The sequence below is a fragment of the Mus caroli genome, chromosome 6, assembly GCF_900094665.2.
Source record: "Mus caroli chromosome 6, CAROLI_EIJ_v1.1, whole genome shotgun sequence".
Taxonomy (NCBI): Eukaryota; Metazoa; Chordata; class Mammalia; order Rodentia; family Muridae; genus Mus; species Mus caroli.
The window spans coordinates 50740175-50756747 of record NC_034575.1 but is presented as its reverse complement, the minus strand read 5'-3'; the positions used below and the strand labels follow the sequence as shown (position 1 = coordinate 50756747).

General features: G+C 38.0%; 1 protein-coding gene across 12 annotated transcripts in view; it reads left to right on the top strand.

The window, feature by feature from the left end:
- Window positions 1-16573, top strand: part of Pde1c (phosphodiesterase 1C) — a 535503-nt gene that overhangs the window by 314512 nt on the left and 204418 nt on the right. Inside the window, exon 1 of one of the 12 annotated variants that reach the window (XM_021164317.1) lies at window positions 6812-6847. The exons of the other annotated variants lie outside the window; for them this stretch is intronic. Within the exon in view, the coding sequence (XP_021019976.1) occupies window positions 6828-6847 (20 nt within the window). The 5' untranslated portion in view covers window positions 6812-6827. Of the gene's footprint in view, window positions 1-6811; window positions 6848-16573 lie in introns of those variants that run through there. 12 annotated transcript variants of the gene reach the window in all.

Below are 16573 nucleotides of genomic sequence, written 5' to 3'. Positions count from 1 at the left end.
AACAAAATTACATCAATTATGTTTTCATAATAGGAAAACAAAAAAGATTTTTATATTGATGTCCCATATCTCTGGGATTAAAATAAAGCAATATGCAGATGATGAAGCAGATTAAAATTCTACATTAATTGGACTTTTCAAATACATCTATATTTGAAAGGAGAAGAGGATAATTCTTCATTTTGTCTATGAAGCTACTTAAAAAGAACAAGGTGTGATTCGACATCAGCAGATTGTAGGGAGACACTATTCAGGACTTGTTAAGGGTCCCCTTTAAGGGGCCAGGCCTAGCAAATACATTTCTTTGCTCTTGTGTTCTCATCTATTACCTTTCTGAAGCGTCATTCTAGATAGAAATGCTCCAACTTTGAGTCTGGATCCTATAGAAGTTTCACCATGTGGACTAGTCCTCTTTTATTTACTTTGTTTCAACATTGACTACCTCTCCTTGGTTTTGGATTCCCTGCCTAAAGTCTACCGAGGCTGCAAAGCTCACCTCAATTGTCATCTCCTCTGTTAACTGGCTCTTGTTATTTCCCATATGGAAATTACATAGCTGTGTTCTGGTTGTGCAGACTTGGGCTCAGTGTCCCTTTAATATATTTTTACTCCATGTGCTGGTGAGTCACAGTTATGACTTTGCTACTTCTTGAGAGCTGGATTCATAATTGGTTCTTATTAATATTTATTCTTGTCTCCTCTCTTCCTTCCTCCTTGGCACTCTATCTTCAACCTTTTCTTCTTTTTTCCCTTCTTTGTCCCCGACCCCTTAATTTTAAAGCGGGGTGAGATAGCCTTTTTTTTTTTTTTCTCATGACAAGGCCTTGAGAAAGGTAGACACTGCCTACCTTAATGGCTATAGACTGCAAAGGACCCATTTTTCTTTCTGATCTAAGTCTCTTCAAACCTATGAAAAATGGTCTTTGAAGTTGTGTTGACAGACATGGCTGTCTGCATGATATAAACTGAGAACAGTGAGATGGGATTGAATTCAATTATATATTCAAGTGATTAATGACTGGTGTGCACATGCTTCAGCCAAGAATGCATCTCTGAGTGTAAAATGTCCTCTACAAAGAGAGCAAACGGGGTGAGCAAGTACACGTTTGCTGCTCACCTACCTGAGTCACATCGACATCTGTATCTTGGACCATGAAGGCAGGACATTATAAAATGACACAGCTAATAAATACACTCTTAATTCATCTCTGCCCCCTTCTCTGCTCAGGGAAAGTTCTTGTAGAAAGACTGTTCATGAAGCTGGGAATGTCCGCTAAGTGTAATTCGTTAAAGAGTCACACAGATGGGGATTTTCTTAAATGCTGTCAAAGCTGCTAGCTTAGTGTCCTGGGTCTTAGCGCAAAACTCAGACTGAGAAAGGTTTCCATCCAGCAAAATCTATGGCAAGTGTTCTTTTTAACATAATGGAAGAAAGCATTTGGAACTTTGAGTATGGGACTATCAGGAGGAAGCAGGGAATCTTGGGAGCTAGGCAGCCTTAGCAACAGGCTTCCTTTGGGGATAAAACTTCCTTTGCAGCTCTAGCCTGCTAGCCTCAGAGAAACTGCATGCTGGGGGAGGAGACTAAGGTGCAAGCCTGCAGCACTCCCCTGCTCTCCAGCATTCTCCCTACTTTGCAACATTTCTCTATCAGGCTATCTGGAAACAAGGAGCCATGCTGCAGCCTGTCAATTGTTTTGACAGACAGAGGTCTGAAGGGCTCTGTGAGGAAAGCAGGCGTGGATTCTGTGTTCCTGGCAATTGCACTGAAAACAACCAACAACTGCTGTAGGATCCGTGTGTCTTCTGGAAGGCTGGGATTTCTTCCCCCAAAGTGAAATTTAGATTCGTGTGAAATTAGTCTGACACACACTGAACTCTTCCAGGCCTTGTTTTGAGTACAGTTTATTGCTGTGTAGTTTCCAGAACTTAATGCTCTTGTATGCTTTTCAGAAACAAAACTGAAATTTTACACGGAGCATCTTTATCTTGTAAAACAAGTACCTGTGCCTTTTACTTTCTTGACTTTAAAGCATCTCCATTCTTCTAGGTTTTGGTTCATTGGGATTTAGTTAAGTGTCCAATTTTGAGAAAAGGTCATAAAATTTTTAGGCATCTTGGAAGTCTTTGTATTTAATAAGAATTACTATTTTATCAGACTGAATTCAGAATCTGTAAATTTAACTTATCTCTATTTTTGTCTACATATAAAATATGATGAATAAGGATGCAGAATATTACTATATATCTATTTTTAGCTATTTCAGGTATAATTATACTCAGAAATTGTATATTCATGGCTAGATAGACTAGAGTTTAAGCAGCATATATGGCAATTGTGAGTCCTTAACAGACACGCAGACTTTGCCTTTCTATCATAGAATCTGGGAAATATGGGCTAGGGAGCCATCTGTGGGCCTAATGCCTGGAATTCCAGCAGTCAGGAGCTCTGAGACAGGAGGACTGCTGTGACTTAGAGACCAGCCTCCATAATAAGTTCTAGACCAGCTTGTATTGATGTTGACTCTGACATGTGCCACCCTAAACTATATGTGGCAGGAATGAATGAACACTATGAAATCATGGTTAAAGAGAAAGCCTTTAATGTATTTGTAACAACATCACTGCAAATGGCAAGTCTTAAAGGTGCTTGTTAGCAATTAAACCACATTTGTGAGCTTTAAAACAGTGCTACCTCAAAAACCACTCTGGCATGTAAAGAGGTACCACGAACTCAGAAACTCTTTTTTTTTTTTTTAAATAAGCTCAAAGAAACCTTTAATCTCTTTTTTTAATTGAATATTTTCTTTATTTACATTTTAAATCTATTCCTTTTCTCAGTTTCCCTCCCTCTTGGAAACAACCTATCATATCCTCCCTCCCCCAATGTCTATGAGGGTGTTCCTCCACCCACCCATCCACTTCCACCTTCTCACCCTTGATTCCCCTACACTGGGGCATCTATTGAGCCTTCATAGGACAAAGAACCTTTCCTCCTATTGATGCATGACAAGGCCATCCTCTGCTACATATGCAGCTGGAGCCATGTGTACTCCTTTGTTGATGGCTTAGATCCTGGGAGTTCTGGGGGTCTAGTTGGTTGATATTGTTGTTCTTCCTATGGGGTTGCAAACCCCTTCAACTCCTTCAGACCCTTCTCTAACTCCTCTACTAGGGACCCCATGCTCAGCCTAATGGTTTGCTGCAAACATCTGCCTCTTTATTTGTAAGGCTCTGTAGGGCCTCTAAGGAGACAGCCATATTAGGTTCCTTTCAGCATGCACTTCTTGGCATCCACAATAGTGTCTGGGTTTGGTACCTATATATGGGATGAATCTCCAGGTTGGGACAGTCTCTGGGTGGCCTTTCCTTCAGTATCTGCTCAACACTTTATCTCCATATTTGCTCCTGTGAGTATTTTGTTCTCCTTCTAAGAAGGACCAAAGCACCTACACTTTGGTCTTCCTTCTTACTGAACTTCATGTAGTCTATGAATTGTATCCTGGTTATTTGGAGCTTTTGGACTAATATCCACTTATCAGTGAGTACATACCATGTGTGTTCTTTTGTGATTGGGTTATCTCACTCAGGATGATATTTTCTAGTTCTATCCATTTGCCTAAGAATTTCATGACTTCATTGTTTTTAATAGCTGAGTATTATTCCATTGTGTAAATGTACCACATTTTCTGTATCCATTCCTTTGTTGAGGGACATCTGGGTTCTTTCCAGCTTCTGGCCATTATAAATAAGGCTGCTATGAACATAGTGGAACATGTGTCCTTATTACATGTTGGAGCATCTTCTGGGTATATGCCCAGGAATTGTATAGCTGGGTCCTCAAGTAGTACTATGTCCAATTTTCTGAGGAACAGTTTGTGACAAGGAGGAGCCAAGAGTTCTACATCCAGATCTGCAGGTAGCAGAAAGAGTAAGAAACTGCTGCAAAGTCTGGCTTGGGCTTCTGAAACCCCAAAGCCCACCCTGGTGACATACTTCCTGCTACAAGGCCACATCTACTCCAGCAATAGTGACACTCCCTAAGCATTCAAATATACAGGACCATTCATATTTAAACTACCACAGCTGAAAATATGATTTTTACCAACCAACCAACCATACAAAAACAAAACAAAACAAAACACCAAAACAGTAGGCAAATGTTTGTAGTATATAAGGAGCAGGATTTCCTGAGATTGCATTATTATGAAAGCACATTGAGTTTGTAGCCAGGGGGTTCACTACTCATGTTTGAGCGTATTTCAAACTAAAGTATATTTTTGCCCTTTTGCCCAAGGCCCTTTGATTTAGCCCTGTGTGACACTGAAAGAGTTGTGTTTTATGCAGACAGGTTCTTGTAACTTACCATGGGAGCTGAAGCTGACTTTGAACTCTTGGCCCTTTGGCCTCCCCTTTCTTGGTGCTAGCATTACAAATAAGAATGTGCTAACAGACTGGGCAGACAGTCAGCGTTCTCAATCCTAAAACTATGAGCTGTATATTTCATTCAAATTATTTGTACAGGAAGTTAGAACAAATATTTTATTATTTGTTTTATTAGTAATAGCCATAATTTACTGGGCTTAGGTTTCAGGCTCTGAATTAATTATCATTTTAATGCAACATAAAATAAATGGTCTGAATTACCATTTACAGTTGGAAAACTGAGATGCAAGGATAACCTGCTTAACACAAGAAAAACAGAAAAAGGTAGGTTCAAGATTTGAAATGAGCCGGGCATGGTGGCGCACGCCTTTAATCCCAGCACTCGGGAGGCAGAGGCAGGCGAATTTCTGAGTTTGAGGCCAGCCTGGTCTACAGAGTGAGTACCAGGACAGCCAGGGCTACACAGAGAAACTCTGTCAAGAAGAACCAAAAAAAAAAAAAAAGAAAGATTTGAAATGATAGTCCATCTGTGTATGAAACAAGTGTTTTCAGTTAGTTTTACTGTGGATTTACACATGTGCTCCCAACACTCAGGAGGTAGAGACTGGGAGGATAACTGGAGGTTTTAGGCCAATCTGGTTTACAGAGTGAGCTTCAGACCAGCTGGGACTATATAGTGGGGCTTTATCTTAAATAGCAAAAGCAAAGGCATTCTACCACAACTTTAAACCAGTTGTGTTGAGTATATATAAACACATTGAACATGGTATGCAATATGATTATACTTGATACCTGCATACATCAAAGCCATTCATGTATTCAAGATTATCTAATACCCCTAAATCTTTTCTCCTGACTGCCCCTTGTATATGTATGTATATACACACATGTACATTCATGCTCATACTCACTTCCTAGGGAAGGCCACTTGGTGTCCTGATCTTTCACTTTGTGCTGCATGCCCTTGAGATAGAGTCTCTTACTGAACCCGGAGTTAGGCTTATGGCCAGTAATCTTCTAGTCTCCCTTCTGTGCTGGGGTTACAGGTCTACCTAACAGTCTGTGTGTACTGGGTCCTCATGCTTATGCAGCATGCATTCTTACCCACTGAGCACTTCCTCAACCCCCACTTACCATTTTTTAATTTTATTTATTTTTAACTTACTCACTTTACATCTCACTCCCATCCCACTTTACGTCCCCATCTCCATTACCCCCTTCCACAATCCTTCCCTCATCTCCTCCCCTTTCTCCTCTGAATGGATGGGGGTCCTCTGGATATCCCCTCACACTGGCACCTCAAATCTCTGTGAAGCTAGGCACATCCTCTCCAGCTAAGGCCAGACAAGGGAGTCTGGCTAGAAGAACATACCCCATGTACAGGCAACAGCTTTTGGGATAGTCCCTGCTCCAGTTGTTTGGGACCCACATAAAGACCAAGCTACACATCTGCTACATATATTTAGGGAGGCCTAGGTCCAGTCCATGTATGGTTTTTTGGGTGGTGGTTCTGAGAGCCCCAAGGATCCAGGTTCATTGACTCTGTTGGTCTTCTTGTGGAGTTCCTATCTCCTTCAGGGGTTATAATGATAAAGTCATTAGGAGTTAGTGTGATAACATGCCCATTTAGCAGCATAAAATAGTAGTAGGTTCTCCCTATGGCCTAGGAACTATCTAGCCATTAATGTTCATCCTATTAATGGTACTAGGTATAGGTTTCATCTTGTGGATTGGGACTTAAATCCAGAAAACGTTTACTTGCTCTCATGATATTCATGCCACCTTGTACCAGTGAGAATGTCTTGCTAGGAAAGTCATGATAGTAACTCTCAGGCCTCACAGCTAGGTAGGATTGATAATTACTTTTCTTCTCTGGTAATGTGAATAGCACCTTCCAGGACTAGATATCTAGTGGGTGAATACCAGTTTGATTTCTCTGTTTTCTAAGACTTGAGTTTGTGGTGTCTTCATAGAGTCTTCTTGTCAAGTTCTGGAGAGAAACCAGGAACATTTGTCAATATCCTATCATACTTGACAGCTTTTGGCCCCTCTGGTCAACAAGTCCAAAAAACTAACAACAAAACAAACAAAACCCTCAGTGGAGTTAAGTTTTGTGCAATGTGAGAGATGAGAATCTAGTTTTGTTCTTCTCCATACTGCGGCTACCTAGCTCAACCAGCACCATTTATTGTTGAAGATCTATATTGTTGTTCTCTTTGTTAAAAATCAGGTTGGTGCGGGAGTGTAGATGTATGCATGGGTATTTGTGATGGCTAGTCTTGGCTGTCAACTTGAATACTTCTGAAATAACTGGAACCCAAGCAGCTGGGCATTCTATGACGACCTTTTCTTGTTTGGATTATTTGAGGTATGTAGACCTACCCTAAATCTGGATCATTTAGGATGAGAAGACCTGTCCTAAATCTGGGCTACATCTTCTGATGGCAGTCAATATAAAAAGGTATGGAAAAATGAAGCTTTCTGTCTTTGCCTGTTTGCCCTCCTTGTCACTGACAAGTTCCTCTTTCTTGCTGTAAGGTATTAGAACCTTCACTGGTATGAGAACCTAGTTCTTCAGGATTCCAATGTATACTGACAATCGACCATGATCTCCAGCCTTGTAGATTGAACAACTACTGTATTCTTGGACTTTCCATTAGTAGAGAGTCATTGTTAGATTAGCTGATTCACAGCCTGTAAGCCACTTTAATAAATCACTTTAATATGTGTGTGTGTATATATATATATATATATATGTGTGTGTGTGTGTGTGTGTGTGTGTGTGTAAGCATAAATGTATACACACACACACACACATATATAATTTATTAATGCTATCAGTCTGGTCCTATATAGAACTCTGATTAATACAATGCTCAATTCTATGTCATTGGTAAGTCTGTTTTTATGTCAGTATCAGGCACTATTTCTACTACTATAGTTCTTTAGGATAACTTAAATAAAATAAATCATGAATGGTGATATCCACATCTGCTCTTTCATTGTTCAGTACTGTTTTGGCAATCTTGGGATTTTTGTGTTTCCATATGAAATTTAAAATTATTATTGCAATTTCTGTGAAGAATTGTGTAGGAATTTTGATGAGGATTGAGTTGAATGTGTAGATTGATTTCAGTGGAATGCCTATTTTCACAGTATTCATCCTACCATACCATGAGCATGGGAGGAGGTCTTTCCATCCTTGGGTCTTTTTCGACTTCTTTTTGTCAGGGTCTTTAAGTATTTTACTTCTTTGGCCAAGTTTAGTTCAGGGTACTTTATTTATGTTTAGGGAATTGTGAATGGTATTGCTTTCCTGTTTCTTTCTTGGTGTGACATTCTTTATAAGAAGGCTACAGATTATGTGTTAATTTTGTGTTCTGCTACTCTGCTGAATAGGGTTATCAGTTGTAGGTATTTTCTGGTGAAGAATTTATGGTCTTTTATATATGGAATATTATCATCTGCACTGACTTCTTTTCAATTTCATATCCCCTTTAATTGCCTTTGTTTGTCTAACACCTCTGAGTAAGACTTCAAGTACTATATTGAATAAGCAGAGTAAAATAGATATCTTTATCTTGTTTCTGGTTTTAGTGGAAATTCTTTGAGGTTGTTTTAATTTAGAATGATGTTGGCTGCAGGTTTGTAAATTGCATTTATTTCCTTTACACTTCCAGATACCAGTCTATTATTGAGGAAATTTAGGGCAGCAACTCAAGTAAGGCTGGGACACGGAGGCAGGATCTGAATTAGAAGCAATTGATGAACGTTGGTTACTAGCTTGCTCCACATAACTTGATAAACCTATGTTCTTATAGAACCCAGGACCACCAGCCCAAAATAACTTGATAAGCCTATGTTCTTATAGAATCCAAGACCTCCAGACCCAAAGTAGCACCACCTATAATGGGCTAGGTCCTCCCATTTTAATCACTAGTTAAAGAAGTGTCCTACAGACTTGTCTGCAGACCAGTTTCATAAAGGCATTTTCTTAATTGAGATTCCTTCCTCTCAGATGACTTTAGACTTGTGTCAAATTGACATGAAACTAACCAGGATACTCACATATTCCTAAACTCACCAGGATCTTGATCTTAAAGGAATTTTGGATTTTGTCAAAGTTTTTTTTCCTAGATCTAATAAAATAACCATATGTCTTCTGTCCGTAAGACTAGTCGTGCGATAGATTATGTATATGGATTTCTATATGTTACCCTCTGTGGATTTCTTATATAAAGCTGAGTTGATAATACTAGATAATCTTTCAAGTGTATCTTTAAGTTTGGTATGCAAAAGTTTTATATAGAAATTTTGTATTCATGTTTATTAGAGATATTAGCTATAATATTCTTTCTCCGTTAGGGCTTTGTCTGGTTTTTGGATCGGGGTATAATACAAGTTCTATTAAGACAAAATTAGCGATGTTTTTTCATTTTCTATCTCATGGAATAATGAAGAATATTGATGTTAGTTTTTCTTGGGAGGTCTGGAGATTTGGTCTTTCTTACTTGGGAGATTATTACTCCTTTTATCTTATTGGATGTAATGGTTTACTTAAATTATTTAATTCATTTTGGTTCAATTTTGGTGAGCATAAATATGTAGGAATTCATGCATTTCTTTTATGCTTTCAAGTTTAGTAGAAAATAGATTTTTAAGGTGTGACCTTATGATTTTGAGTTTCCCCAGTGTCTATTGTAATGGCTCCATTTTTAATCTCTAATTAAAAAAATTGGATTCTCTGTCTTTTTGTTAATTTGGTTAAATGTTTGTCAATCATACTATATTTCAGTGAAGTAATTGATATATTCTCTTTAGTGTTATCTGTAAAGCTGGCTTAGTAGTCATAAATCCTTTAATCTATTTTTATTTCTCCTTCAATTTTAATAGATACTTTTGCAGGGTATGTAATATTTATTGATGTTGCTATCAGAAGCTGGAGTACATACCTTGCTATGCTCTTCAAGTTTTTAAAGCTTCTGTAGATTAATCTGAGTTATTCTAATGGGCTCTGACTTTGTAAGTGACTTGGATTTTCTCTTTTGCAGCTTTTGTACCTATTCTTATTCTGTGTTTTTAATATGTTAACTATAATATTTTGTGAAGATTTTCTTTTTTTATTTGAAGTTCTGTAGCATCTTGTACCTGGATAGACAGTTCTTTTTCTGTGTGTGGGGCATAAAAGAACATCTTCATTCCTTGGTTATGGTATTCTTTGTTTATTACCATAATCTAGAGACTAAGTCTTTGTCTTATGCCTACTACAGCTTCAGTGAAACACCAAGACTGAAATCAAGTAGAAGATGAAAGGGGTTTTGACTTGTATTCCTACAGACCACCTGCTCAGAGATAGCACCACCTATTATGGGCTGTACCCTTCTCCATCAATCACTAATTGAGAAAATGCCCTACAGCCAATTATTATGGAGGCATATTTTCTATTGAGGTGCCTTCCTTTCAGATGATTCTAGCTCATGTTGAGTTAACATATAGCTAGCCAGCACAATGCTGTTCCAAAACTATCCCATATTCTATTTACATGAAAGAAAAAAATCCTGCTGATTGACATTTCCTGAATGAGACAATCCTCTATTTGTCTTCTAGCCCTAAATCTCTGGGGGGATTTTGTTGGTTTGTTTTGGGCAGGATCCATTTTGTTGGTGAGGTTTTAATTGTCCTACTGACTTTTTCATTTCTATTTGGGTTTTCATAAAAATTCAAAGTCCATTTTTATATATTGGATTCACTCCAACTTTATTTTTGTCTCTGACTTTATCTACTTTGAGTTTTTGGCCATAGTTATAATCATCTTTTTGTACTTTTTATCTTGAATTTCTTCTAATTCAAATTTTAATAGAGGATATTACTATAGGATTTGTGGTTTAGGAAGCAGATCTATTATTTTGCTGTTGGTTTTTTTTAAGCATTGTTTTCTTTTCTGCATTGGTATTTTTACATCTAGAATAATTAGTTTGTTTATTGAGCTTTACTTTATTTTTTTACTCAAATCATTTTTGATTATTTATTTATTTATTTGGCAATATGTCTCTTTACCATATTTGGAAAGGCCCTAATGCACAGCAAGTTTGTATTTGGAGCTACAGGCCCCATCTAAACTTTTCATCCTTTTCAGTTACAGTCTAGTGACTTAAGTGGCTTAGTTAAGGAGCTTGGAATAAATTTTCTCTGGTAGTGTGCACTGGTTCTTGGATCTAAGTATTAGAGCTCAGCAAAGATCTGGTGAACCACAAATGGAGAGATTAGCCTGAGTCTCCCAGGAGAGTCCCTTGTAGGGAACAGGAGTGTGAGGGTTACTGGGAGGTGTTATCAGTATCGAGGAAGCAGCTTTGAAGGTTTAGGGTGATTCAAATGTAGGGGGCTGGGAAGGAAAGCACACACAGGTAGTCTACCCACAGGAGTTGGGCTGGCTGGAGGGTCCCTGGTAGGAAATCTTCTGGAATCTAGTGAGTCCCTGGAAAGCAGCTGTGTGTTTTGGTGTGACCTGGATAAAAAGGGTCTGGGAAGGACAAATGGAATTACTTTTAAATTTCTAATTCATTATAGTATACAGAAATGGAATTTATTTTAGTATAATGATTTCCTATCCTCTATGTATGCTAAAAGGATTGATTAGTTCTAGTAGCTTTTTGGGCCATCTGTCTTTCTATATAAAAGTTCATGTTGACTGTAAATAAAACACAGGCTTAGTTCCTCCCCTTCAATATGTATGCCTTTTTGTTTCTTTGTGTTGCATTCATGCAGTGCATACAACCTTCAGAATAATGTGCATCATTCTTCATGCAAAAGAATAGAATCCTTGTCTTACTCTAGAATTTGAGAAGAAAGCAGTTAATCTTAGACTGATAAATCTGATGTTAGCACGTATTTCTCTAAGGAACAGAGAAATGTGTCTTAGTTTGAGCATGGCTCTCTGCTTATGCTCAGCTTGGTTGCTTTAGAGAACAGCATGCAGGTCTTCCACACACGTGTCCTGATTGTTACTTAAGTGTTTATTAAAGAAGATTTTGTTGAAGGTGATGTTTGTTTTCTCTTTATGCTGTTCTCTTTTCTTAAGGACTCTGTCCTGGGAATTCTAGTTACCTTAGTCCACTTGAAATGTCCAGCCATCTCCTGAGTAAAAATCTACTTGAGTGAACCAAACCCTGAGATCTTTCTCCAGGCAATATGTTGTGGTATCCACAGTACTTCTCTTATGTGTTTCAGACACACCCTTCATTATATGTTCTTAGTGGCCTGATACACAGTGTTTTGAAAACCATAGTTTTATATATTTGACATGTTTTATATTAATTTCTTATGAGGTACATCTTGTCATTATTTTCTATTCTGGTCAGCAATGGAGGGGGTAATGTTATTCCCCATAACCTCATATTAAGTAACACCTTGATTCAGAATATATTCATCATCACCTCACTTGGAAGGATTCTTGAAGATATAAAAACAATTTTGGGCCTCTCACTTAATGTCTATGTATATATACATGTGTCCATATGTATGTATTTTATGTGAAAAAGGTTTGTAATGTCATTGATACTTTTCAGCAAATTAGCATCTAATTGACACTGTTACATAACTACGGTGTTCTTTTGCTTTACTGTCATGTACACATGAATCCACAGACTCAGATCTCAAGTTGTTATTAGAGCCCAGTCTAAAATTGATAGTCTACAGTATTTTGATACTTTGATTGCAGACATTCAATGATTAGTTAAACAAAAATTTCTATCATTTAATTTGAAACGTTCTCTGAAACGTTTTATTATATATTTCCCTATTATTTTGATTATTTAATTTCATTTATTATGTTTTACTCCTTATGACATTATTTAAAAGAGAAAATCTTTAAAAAAAATTAAATCTGACCTTTTAGCATACAGATATTTTTGAGTGTCTGCTCTGAGCCATATACTGTTTTAGATACTATCTCTGCCCCCACCCAACTCCTAACACCTGCCATCCAATTGCCCATGGACCTCAGTAGAGTTAATTGTTGTTTATGGCATTTAGAATTTTATATTCACTAGTTTTGTTCTTCTGTATGTGCTTGAATATAATCAAATCTATCATGATGACATTTCTACTGCTGTGATAACATGCAGCAACCAAGGTAATTTATAAAAGAAAATGCATAATTTGGCTTACAGTTTCTATAGGTATGACAGAGAGAAAGAATAGTGAGTGCTCACATCTTGATCCACAACCATAAGACACAAAAAGAACACCGAGAATCATATGAATGCTTTGAAACCTCACAGATCAATCTCAGTGACACACCTCCTTCAACAAGGCTACACTTCTTTATCTTTCTCAAACAGTTCCACCAACTAGCACCAAATATTCAAATACATGAGCCTACAGGAAGCATCCTTCAAACCATCACACCTACTCCCTAGCCCTCATAGATTCGTCAATATCATAATGTGAAATACATTTAGTCCAACTTCAACAGTCAACCCAGTCTTCCACAGCATCAACACCGTTTAAAATTCCAAAGTCTCTTCTGAGACTCAAGGCAATCACTTAATTGTGCTTCCTGTAAAATTAAAAAGCAAATTCCATACTTCTAACATGCAATGGCACAGAATATACTCTTCTAAAAGGGAGGAATAGAGACATAGTGAGAAAATATTGGACCAAAGCAAGACTGAAACCCAGCAGGTCAAAGTACAAATGCTCTAGTTCCAAGTCTGATGTCAAAGGGCAAAGATGGCTTCACTCTCCCAGCTTTGCTGCCTACAACCTACTTTTTTCTCATAGGCTAGAAAATGTCGTATACAACTAGCATGTCCAATATTTTGGGGTCTCCAACATAATCAGGCTTCACTTACACAACTTTACACATTGGTCTCTCAGGGCCTCAGTGACTCTTAATTGAATACTCCCCATTAAAGGATCAAAGCAGTAGCTTCTAGACAATGCCACCAAGTTTGGTTGCTCGGTTGTGGGGACAGTCTGGCCTTCTACATTTGCAGAAGCTTTCCTTTGTTGGTGGTTTTTAGGAACAGAGAATTCCTCAGGCCTTTCCTTTTGTCGAGTTGGAGAGTTGAAGGCTTTGCTAGGTGGGGTCTTGTCCTGAGGGCATTGCTCCTTTTTTTTTTTTTTTCCATTTCAGATCTAGTCCTACTTTCATCTTCATATCTCTTTCAGCACAAGACTTTCCTCAGGTCAATTTCCTGGTGTTCCTTTTCCCTTTAAGTTGTATAGTTTGCATTTCTCTCAGTAGTCTCCCTTACCCTCTTTCCTTGTAGACCTGCATCAGAGAGATTATTAGTAACCATGTGACAAAATTCTATATTGGGATATCCTGAAATTTCCTGTGTCAGCTCCTATAGGGGAATCATTCTCATTCAAACCACCATAAGTCACAGAAGAAATGGACCAAGGAGCAACAAAGAAAGCTGAAAGGAGAGAAAGGGAGGCTACCCTCTCCCTGAAGTACTGTCTGCACAATGAGCTCCTGGTGTTTTTGTTTTACTGAGGCACTATAGCTGATGAGAGACAGAATAAAGGTGATCTGTGCTGTCCCACTCTATTTGGGGATTCTATACACCACTTTCTCTTCCTATGTCATCTTTGTTGGTCACAAATTCACCCACTGAACATCAATTATGTTCCCTTTCTTGGCTTAGCTTACTCATTTATGGAATTTTATCTCCTGTGGTGCCTATGAATAGGACAACCCTACTTCAACATTGCCCTTTATCATCTTCAAGAAGATGGTACCAATTTATCATGTACTACCAGTACCAAGTGTAAGTGACAGGTCTGGCACAGGAACCCTACCTGGGCACAGAGCTTTTGGACCAGGCATACTGGTACTGTATGAAGAATCTGGGATCCAAGCCATGGCTTATATCCCAAGTAAACCCTAATACTATAGAAACATTTATTTCCCTTCATTCTTTGCACTGTATGAGGAGAGAGAAGGTATTGTGTTTGGGATGAATTGAGCCTATTTTTTTCAAAGTGACTGGACAGTAAGGATCACATTAATTTCTCCAGAGAATGTTATTCCAGTAAGTGAAGCTATTTCCCACAATGAATGTGATGGGAAAGAAGGAAAGTAATTTGAGGCAAAGAAGTCAAGATCTACAAAAGTTTGAAAAGTTATTTCTTAGGAGATTTTATTTCCCCATTGCATAATGAAACTCTTGCGACCTTTTTTACATGACTGGCCTTGGCCAGAATTATTGGAATCAGGAAAGGAACTATGGATCTGTTATTGATCTACAAAAAGAAAATGCACCTTCTGTGTTGATTAAAAATAAAAGACAACAGTGTTAAATAAAGCATTTGAAAGAAGTGTCTCAAAATTCAAACAGGTGATAAGGAGAAGGCTCAGTTGGTAAAGTGCTTGCTGCATCTTCTGGTGAGTTCTATGTCAAATTCATACAAACTAGAGGTATATGAAAGAAGGGAATCTCAATTGAGAAAAAAATTGCTTCCACAAGATTGGACTGTAAGTGAGCTTGTTGGGCATTTTCTCAATTAGTAATCAACAAAGGAGGGCCCAGTCCATTGTGAGTGGCCCTGGGTTCTATAAGAAAGCAGGCTGAGCAAGCCTTGGTGGAAAAGCTAGTGACCAGTACTCCTCTATGACCTCTGCATTAGCACCTGCCTCCAGATTCCTGACCTGTTTGGGTTCCTGTCCTGACCTCCTTAAATGATGGTCTATAATATGGAAGTGTAAGCCAAGTAAACCCTTTCCTCCCCTACTTGCTTTTGGTTATGGTGTTTTATCACAGCAATAGAAACCCTAACAAAGACACTGCACAAACACGAGCACCCAGATTTGGTCCCTAGCACTCACATTAACAAACAAATTTTAAAAAACCCAAAACATGTATGCTACTATGTGCTGTAACTACAGGCCTGGGCAGTAGAGGCAGGAAGATCCCTCTTGCTGACTATCTAGAGTGAGCTTCATGTTAACTAATGAGATATCATGTCTTAAAACAAATGAATAAAAAACAATAGATGACTCTTGAAGAATGACACCTGAGGTTGACCTCTGGTCTTCAAGACAATATGCACACAGAATCATATAAATTATGCATATATTATGCAGTCTATTCAGTATCTACTGAAAAGAATCTAATTTGAATCAGATTTGAACATTTCAATATGTTCGTAGGCACCAATTTGTATTATGGGAAAAGAGATAATCAAATTCAGGTACTGAACTGGTAGAAGTCTCTTTAGTATGACCATATTAAAAATCTCAAATCTGTAATCTCCTGAACTTTGATTTTATGTTTAGTGGTGCCTTGTTCTATACCTGTTAGACACACAGTCACTAGTGTGACTGAGGAATCCCTTCTCTCACACACATGTGAAAAGAAACATGAAAGGGGAGTAGCTGGAGTGGAATTCCACATTGAAGCCCACTGACTGAAATGCACTTGGTGTCTTGGACTTCTGACGTCTCTGTTCAATGGTGAAGATTAAATAATACAGTAAAAAAAAAAAGGACTTTGTGGTGCTTGATAAAAAATAAAAAGGGTGAGACAGACACAAGATGACAGCTCAGAAGCCAAGGATTTTGATGAATGGCTCTCATTCTGTGGTCCTAAACTCAAGTGTTTTAGAAATACCCTGAAGCCTATTAAGTATTATGGATAAGAAGACCCTGGTCAGAGTGATGGATTGTAAGATATTGACTATGAGCCCAGGGAAGTGGAGTTTTATACATTTTGATATTCCAGTGGAGCTGAAAACATGGTGTGTATCAATCAAATAAGTGTTGACTAATGAAATAAAGAGACCTTACCTCTCTCTTCTGAGGCATTTAGAATTGTTCTCTGTGTATATTGAGGAATATCCTCCTTTTAATATTAAATGAGAATTGACTTATTGTATATATTTAGACCCTTTCTGTAGCATACTTGTATTAGGATAAGAAATAGAAAAGATGATTTATTAATCTATGAATTAGTAAGTTTCTGATAATCAGTAAGCAGAATGGGCTGAAATATGGCCTATGCTCAGATGAGTGTACCTAGACTCAGCATCTTACTATATCTTATTCTGCTCCTGCCTAACCCAGTCCCTTCTATTAGCCAGATTTACTTGCTGTGCTGATGTCCCAAATGACTCAGCTCTGTATTCAGTAGTAATAAAAACATTCTTTCCTTCCTAGTATGCATGGAAGGGAAAAATGCCT